General features: G+C 54.6%; 1 protein-coding gene across 2 annotated transcripts in view; it reads left to right on the top strand.

Annotated features, from left to right (window-relative positions):
* Positions 1 to 2,707: 2,707 nt before the first annotated feature.
* Positions 2,708 to 8,291, top strand: part of LOC147668910 (uncharacterized) — a 436,976-nt gene continuing 431,392 nt past the window's right edge. Inside the window, exon 1 of one of the 2 annotated variants that reach the window (XM_086948355.1) lies at positions 2,708 to 3,073. In XM_086948355.1, the coding sequence (XP_086804481.1) occupies positions 3,050 to 3,073 (24 nt within the window). In that variant the 5' untranslated portion in view covers positions 2,708 to 3,049. The remainder of the gene's footprint in view (positions 3,074 to 8,291) is intronic. The other variant, XM_086948356.1, reaches the window with a different exon arrangement.

The following is an 8,291-nucleotide window of genomic DNA, read 5'->3' as shown; positions in this document are numbered from 1 at the left end:
TGCATCCACCCACCTATGACACTTCTATGACGTTTCCAGCACACACCTCCGTGTACGCCCCTGTACACGCCTTCTTTTACGCCCATGTGTTCTTATCTCTTCTCTTTTCACTTGTTATGCCTACTGTATTCATTTCAATTATACAGTGTTACTATATATAATGTGTGATGTTAATAAAATGTTGAATATCCCTTCCTGAACCTTAGTGGTGATGGAACCCGATGTCCAGTGTCTCGAGCCACTTAATTAAAGCCTGTATGACTCAGATACCACGGACTCTGCCTCTCATTTTATTGAGCTATCCTTATTGTCATTTAATGTATAGAAAAATAGTCCCGGTAATTTTATTTACCACACTATACAAGTACAAAAACATTTACATTTACATTAGCTGTGTGTGTGTGCGTATGTGTGTGGTTGTGTGTGTGTTAGCTGTGCGTGTGTATATGTGTGGCTGTGTGTGTGCGTGCGTGATCCATGGTGACTGAAGAGCCTGCTGGAATCGGAGCGCGTGTTCACGTGCGTGACCTGATCCGATTCCGGCAGAGTGCGCATGCCAGTCTCTTGTCTCCTCTTGATAGTCCATGTAAGCAGAACCGCCGACAATAGGCTCGCCCTGCATCGCAGGTGCGAGACCTAAAAAATCCATTAGTGAGCTGACTCCCACCACTGCATGGATTTATTTATTTATTTATGCATTTTTATATAGCGCGGACTTTACCCGAAGGCGTCAGAGCGCTTCACATTAGGAACAGAAATGAAACATAATGAGAAACATTACAAAAGAACAGATTACAAAAGCATACGTTACGTTACATAAGGTAATAGTGACAATTGTGAGCAAACAAAATACATGAGGTAGTAAAAATTGAGAGCAACCAAAAATACATGAGGTAGAAAAGGTAATAGTGACAATTGTGAGCAAACAAAATACATGAGGTAGTAAAAATTGTGAGCAACCAAAAATACATGAGGTAGTCAAAAGTGCACAAGAGGAAAAGTGACAAGTGTGCAGTTATAAAAGAAAACAAAGTATAATTTAAGGTATAATACTGCAATAAGTGCTAGATACTCAGGCACAGGAACAAGCGTTACGTAGGCAAAGGTGGCACTTGTGCAAGTATCAAAGGTAAAAACATGTGAGAGGTAGCAACAGTGTGTTACAAGGGCAAAGTGGTGTGTGCATGTTACAAAAGGGCACCGAACACAAGTACATGGAAAATACTGCAAAAAGGCAGACACTCCAACCACAGGAATACACTGGGAAGGCACTACCATGGTCATGGAAAGTAGAAATTATCAGTAGTGGGAAGTCTTCCTCCAAATAGCAAGAGGACGTGAATTACTTTTGGAGGTGTCTCTGGAGGAGGAGAACTTTGAGGTCCCTTTTAAAGGCCTGGGAGGAGGCGGTGGTCCAGAGCTGAGGCGGAAAGGAGTTCCAGATTCTCACTGCGTTGCCTGAAAAGGATTGGGCCATTGTTCTTTCCTTCTTGAAAGGGGGAGGTTCAAGCAGTAGATTCTCCGCATTGCATGAAGGTCTAGAGCCGCCAGAGAGTTTCAGTTTATTCGCCAGGTAGCGGGGAGAGGAGGAGTGCAAGGCTTTGTGGGTGATACAATCGGTCTTGTAGATAGCTCTAGCCTCGAAGGGAAGCCAGCGGAGGGTGGATAACATCGGTGTGATGTGATCGCTTATTTTGGCCCCATAAATGAAACGAGCTGCTGAATGGAAGACAGACTTAAGTGGGGACAGGTGAGATTTGGGGAGGCCAGTAAGAAGAGAATTGCAGTAGTCTAGTCTGGAGAGGACCAGCGATTGCACCAGGGTTATAAGGTCCTGCTCCGGGAAGAAGCGACGGATTCCCCAAAGAAGGCGCAGTTGGTAACGAGCAGATTTTGCAACAGAATTGATTTGGGGAGTTAGATTGAGTTTTTTGTCTAGAATGATACCAAGGGATTTTGCACTGTCGACAATGATGGGTTTATTGTTTAGTAGATTCATCTGATCCATCCATGATTGAACCAGGGGAGGAGAGAGTGAGGAGGAGAAGAGGAGCCCAGTACAAGTGGCTGCAGGGCAGGCCCTTGCAGAATGGCCGGATCATTCCAGGGGTGTTCTTGCAATGATTGATTGTTCTGCTGGATGCAGGTAGAGGCGCCCTGGACCTCGTCCTGTGCTGCCGCGGAGACCTGGCACTGCTCGGTGCTGCACACCTCCACCTGAGCTCGCGGGGACGAAATGTGACGGACATTTCCGGTCTGCTCGTTACCGCTTTGTGTCGTTATGTAGTGTTGGGCTTGTTTTAATGGGGAGTTGCCCTTGCTCAACACGTTGTACGTACCAACCGCCTCCGACCACCGCAGTCCCCGAGCGCCGGACGGGTGCGGTGCCGACGGAGAGGCTTCTGGCTCTCGGGGACCGCTCCGGCTGCAGTGTAAATCGGGGTGCTCATGTCCTGGAGCCCCCAAGCCTCGAGCTGTTGCCCGGCTCCCGCCGCTGTTTCCGGCCCGGGACTCCATGGTCGCACAGAGGATGCGCCGGTGAGCAGCGTCTGTACCCAGCGCATGCGCTGGTGAGCGGCGGCCGTGCCCCGCGCATGCGCATGTGAGACGTGTTTCTGCCTTGCGCATGCGCCTTTGAGATGTGTTGCCTCGCGCATGCGCCTGTGAGCTGTGTTTCTGCCTCGCGCATGCGCATACGTCCCCAAATAGAACCATCCTTAGAAATAGTGTACCAGTCCCTTGTTGACCCCCTGCCTCAGTGCCCGCCCCCAGCTGACCTGGCGGTGACCCCCTGCTGACCTGGCAGTGCCCCCGCCCTACCTCCCAGCTGTCAGGCATCTCTTCCACAGCAGATCCCTGCGGGGAGTGCTGGGGCTCTGCCTGTCCAGGGTGACAGGCTCCTGTCAGTGTTGCTATGAAGTGGGGGCTCTCTAGGGGTGTGGCCCCTCCCTCCTCCTCCCGCACCCTCTGCTGCAGGGGGGCGTCTGTGAGGTGCTGGTGCCCCCTCCTACACACCAACCAGCAGAGCTTCAGCTGAGCAGCAGGAAAGATGTACCAGCAGGGCCCTGAGATGGTGAGTGCAGCCTCCTTTGCTGTCAGGACTGCTCTGTGCCATCTGCCCCAGCAGAGGGGTCATGGCAGGGGTGCCCCTCCCTGCACTTGACGATCTGACATCACATTGACGAGCCCTTCAGAGAAATGTACCAGCAGGGCCCTGAGATGGTGAGTGCAGCCTCCTTTGCTGTCAGGACTGCCCCTGTGCCTGGTGCCATCTGCCCCCAGCAGAGGGGCCATGGCAGGGGTGCACCTGGCTGCACTGGAGCACGTGACAGTCTGACATCACATTAGAGGAGCCCTCCAGAGAGATGTACCAGCAGAGCCCTGAGATGGTGAGTGCAGCCTCCTTTGCTGTCAGGACTGCCCTGTGCCATCTGCCCCCCGCAGAGGGGTCATGGCAGGGGTGCACCTGGCTGCACTGGAGCACGTGACAATCTGACATCACATTAGAGGAGCCCTCCAGAGAGATGTACCAGCAGGGCACTGAGATGGTGAGTGCAGCCTCCTTTGCTGTCAGGACTGCCCCTGTGCCTGCTGCCATCTGCCCCCAGCAGAGGGGTCATGGCAGGGGTGCCCCTCCCTGCACTTGACGATCTGACATCACATTAGACGAGCCATCCAGAGAAATGTACCAGCAGGGCCCTGAGATGGTGAGTGCAGCCTCCTTTGCTGTCAGGACTGCCCCTGTGCCTGCTGCCATCTGCCCCCAGCAGAGGGGTCATGGCAGGGGGGCACCTCCCTGCACTTGACGATCTGACATCACATTAGAGGAGCCCTTCAGAGAGATGTACCAGCAGGGCACTGAGATGGTGAGTGCAGCCTCCTTTGCTGTCCGGTTGCCCCTGTGCCTTGTGCCATCTGCCCCCAGCAGAGAGTTCCTGGTAAGGGAGGCACCTCCCTGCACTTGACGACCTGACATCTCATTAGACGAGTCCTCCAGAGAGATGTACCAGCAGGGTCCTGACATGGTGAGTACAACCTCCTCGGATTGCCTGTGCTGTCAGGACTTCACCTGTGTCCTGTGCCAACTGCTCTCACTGAATTCTGCTCCCACCAGAGGGTTCCTGGTAGGGGTGCATCTACCCTGCACTGCAGCACTTGACGATCTGACATCACATTAGACGAGTCCTCCAGAGAGCAGCAGGGTCCTGACATGGTGAGTGCAGCCTCCTTTGCTGCCAGGACTGCCCCTGTGTCTGGTGCCGTCTGCCCCCACTGGGCTCTGCCCCCACCAGAGGGTTCCTGGTAGGGGGTGCACCTCCCTGGTGCACTTGAGGATCTGAGATCACATTAGACTAGTCCTCCAGAGAGATGTATCAGCAGGGTCCTGAGATGGTGAGTGCAGCCTCCTCGGCTTTTCTGTACTGTCAGGACTGCACCCGTGTCTAGTGCCACTGCTCCCACTGGGCCCTGCCCTCACCAGAGGGTTCCTGGTAGGGGTGCACCTCCCTGCACTGGAGCACTGGACGGTGTGACATCACATTAGACAAGCCCTCCTTCTCTTTATTTACTCTGCATTGTCTAGACATGCAACAATGTCAGTCACTTATCTATGGTGATTCGTGCCTACTAGTTCAGTGTGTTATTTATCGTATATAAATGGGGGAGGTGTCGAAGCGTGGCGCCAGCACCAGTTGTGTGGAAGATGCATTCTCCTTCACCTGTCTCCTCAGTGCAGAGGTAGCTAAAGGTCATTCCAGCGCAGAGGTAGGTAGTCAGAGGCCATCCCAGAGCAGAGGTAGGTAGTCCGAGGCCATCCCAGAGCAGAGGTATCTAGAGGATATCCCAGAGCAGAGGTAGGTAGCCAGAGGCCATCCCAGCGCAGAGGTAGCCAGAGGCCATCCCAGCGCAGAGGTAGCCAGAGGCCATCCCTGCGCAGAGGTAGCCAGAGGCCATCCCTGCGCAGAGGTAGCCAGAGGCCATCCCTGCGCGGAGGTAGCCAGAGGCCATCCCTGCGCAGAGGTAGCCAGAGGGCATCCCTGCGCAGAGGTAGCCAAAGGCCATCCCAGCGCAGAGGTATCCAGAGGCCATCCCAGCGCAGAGGTATCCAGAGTCAATCCCAGCGCAGAGGTAGCCAGAGGCCATCTCAGAGCAGAGGTAGCCAGAGACCATCTCAGGGCAGAGGTAGCCAGAGGCCATCCCACCACAGTGGTAGCCAGAGGTCATCCCAGCGCAGAGGTAGCCAGAGGCTATCGCAGCACAGCGGTAAGTAGCCAGAGGTCATCGCGGCGTAGAAGTAAGTAGCCAGAGGCCATCGCAGAGCAGAGGTAGGTAGCCAGAGGCTATCGCACCGCAGAGGTATCCAGAGGATATCCCTGCGCAGAGGTAGCCAGAGGCCATCCCTGTGCAGAAGTAGCCAGAGGCCATCCCAGCGCAGAGGTAGGTAGCCAGAGGCCATCGCAGCGCAGAGGTATCTAGAGGATATCCCAGCGCAGAGGTAGCCGGAGGCCATCCCTGCGCTGATGTAGCCAGAGGCCATCCCTGCGCAGAGGTAGCCAGAGGCCATCCCTGCGCAGAGGTAGCCAGAGGCCATCCCTGCGCAGAGGTAGCCAGAGGCCATCCCTGCGCAGAGGTAGCCAGAGGCCATCCCTGCGCAGAGGTAGCCAGAGGCCATCCCTGCGCAGAGGTAGCCAGAGGCCATCCCTGCGCAGAGGTAGCCAGAGGCCATCCCTGCGCAGAGGTAGCCAGAGGCCAGCGCAGTGGTATGTAGTCAGAGGCTATCGCGGCGCAGTGGTAAATAGTCAGAGGCTACCGCGGCGCAGTGGTAAGTAGTCAGAGGCTATCGCGGCGCAGCGGTAGGTAGCCAGAGGCCATCGCGGCGCAGGGGTAGGTAGGCAGAGGCCATCGCAGCGCAGGGGTAGGTAGCCAGAGGCCATCCCAGCTCAGAGGTAGGTAGCCAGAGGCCATCCCAGCGCAGAGGTAGGTAGCCAGAGTCCATCCCAGCGCATCGGTAGGTAGCCAGAGTCCATCGCAGCGCAGAGGTAGGTAGCCAGAGTCCATCCCAGCGCAGAGGTAGGTAGCCAGAGGCCATCCCAGTGCAGATGTATCTAGAGGCCATCCCGGCATAGAGGTAGCCAGAGGCTATCCTAGTGCAGAGGTAGGTAGCCAGAGACCATCCCGGCGCAGAGGTAGGTAGCTAGAGGCCAGCCCAGCGCAGAGGTAGGTAGCTAGAGGCCAGCCCAGTGCAGAGGTAGGTAGCTAGAGCCCAGCCCAGCGCAGGGGTAGGTAGCTAGAGGCCATCCCAGAGCAGAGATAGGTAGTTAGAGGTCATCCCAGCACAGAGGTAGCCAAACGCCATCCCAGCACAGAGGTAAGTAGCCAGAGGCCGACCCGGCGCAGAGGTAGGTAGTCAGAGGAACGTTATTCTCTTGTTGACGGGGAGCCAGTGGCGGTCTTTCAGGTGGCCGGAAATGTGAGCTTGGCGGGGGATGTCTAGTATGAGTCTGGCTGAGGCGTTTTGGATGCGTAGGAGTTTTTTCTGTAGTTTGGCTGTGGTTCCGGCGTAAAGGGTGTTTCCGTAATCCAGTCGGCTTGTGACCAGTGCGTGGGTGACCGTCTTTCTTGTTTCGGTGTGGATCCAACAGAAGATTTTTTTGAGCATGCGTAGGATGTTGAAGCATGAAGATGAGCCGGCGTTGACTTGTCTGGTCATCGAGAGGGAGGAGTCCAGGATGAAGCCTAGGTTACGTGCGTGGTCCGTAGGTATGGGTGCGGTTCCCAGGGCCGGTGGCCACCATGAGTCATCCCAGGCAGAGGGGGATGAGCCTAAGATGAGGACTTCCGTTTTGTCCGAGTTCAGTTTTAGACGGCTGTTCTTCATCCACTCGGCTACTTCTTTCATTCCTTCGTGTAAGTTGGTTTTGGCGGTGTTTGGGTCTTTGGTGAGGGAGAGGATTAGCTGGGTGTCGTCTGCGTAGGAGATGATGTTGAGGTTGTGTTGGCGCGCGATGGATGCGAGGGGACTCATGTATACGTTGAAGAGGGTGGGACTGAGTGATGATCCTTGTTGTACGCCGCAGATGACTTCGGTGGCCTCTGATCTAAAAGGGGGGAGGCGGACTCTCTGGGTTCTTCCGGCGAGGAACGAGATGATCCAGTCCAATGCTTTTCCTTGAATTCCGACGTTGCTGAGGCGTTGTATGAGGGTGCTATGACAGACTGTGTCGAAGGCTGCGGAGAGGTCAAGTAGGATGAGGGCAACTGTTTCTCCGTTGTCCAGTAGTGTTCGAATGTCATCTGTAGCTGCGATGAGGGCGGTTTCTGTGCTGTGTTTGGCTCGGAAGCCGGACTGTGAGGGGTCGAGGGATTTGTTGGATTCGAGGAAGGCGGCTAGCTGATTGTTGAAGGCTTTCTCGATGACTTTGGCCGGGAATGGGAGGAGCGAGATGGGACGGTAGTTCTTAAGTTCTGTGGGGTCTGCTGTGGGTTTCTTCAGAAGGGCGCTGAGTTCGGCATGTTTCCAGATTTCCGGGAAGGTAGCGGAGTAGAGGGAGCAGTTGATGACGTCTCGGAGATGGGGTGCAATAATGGAGTCTGCTTTGTAGAAAATGTGGTGGGGATATGGGTCGGTTGGCGATCCTGTGTGGATGGAGTTCATCAGGCGGATGGTGTCTTCAGTGGTGATTGGGTTCCAGGCGCAGAGGTTGTTAGAGGGGGGTTTTGGTTCGGAGGTGGGTGGAGAGGACTGGTCTCTGGACTGGTTTTCAAAGCTGTTATGTATGTCGGCGATTTTGTTGTGGAAGAATGAGGCTAGGGAGTCGCAGAGGTCTTGGGAGGGAGTGATGTTGTTGGTGCCGGCGGTGGGGTTGGTAAATTCTTTGACGATGTTGAATAGTTCCTTGCTGTTGTGGGCGTTGTTGTCAAGTCGATCCTTGAATGCTGATTTCTTGGTGGATCGGATCAGTTGGTGGTGTTTGCGGGTGGCGTTCTTGAAGATGGCCAGGTTGTCAGTGGTAGGGTTTTTTCTCCAGGCTTTCCCGAGGGTGCTAAACTAAATAAATAGAAATCGGAATTGCACAGCCGGGTACAACCGGACTTGAACAGTGGTAGTCTGTGGCGTGCTGCCTGGGATGAACGCTGTCTGTGCCTGCACAGCGTGAAACAGTGACACTAATGCAAAGCTCCTGGAGGATTAATTGCTGGATGACCATTTAAGTTGGATGATGTATACTTTGCCTCAAAACATTGATGAACTGTTCAAATGGTGTGAATTAAACAATCATGGAACCTCTCTG

The sequence above is a fragment of the Lissotriton vulgaris genome, unplaced genomic scaffold (genome assembly GCF_964263255.1).
Source record: "Lissotriton vulgaris unplaced genomic scaffold, aLisVul1.2 SCAFFOLD_907, whole genome shotgun sequence".
Lineage (NCBI taxonomy): Eukaryota > Metazoa > Chordata > Amphibia > Caudata > Salamandridae > Lissotriton > Lissotriton vulgaris.
Note: the sequence above shows the minus strand (reverse complement) of the source record. Positions and strands in the feature narration are given on the sequence as shown.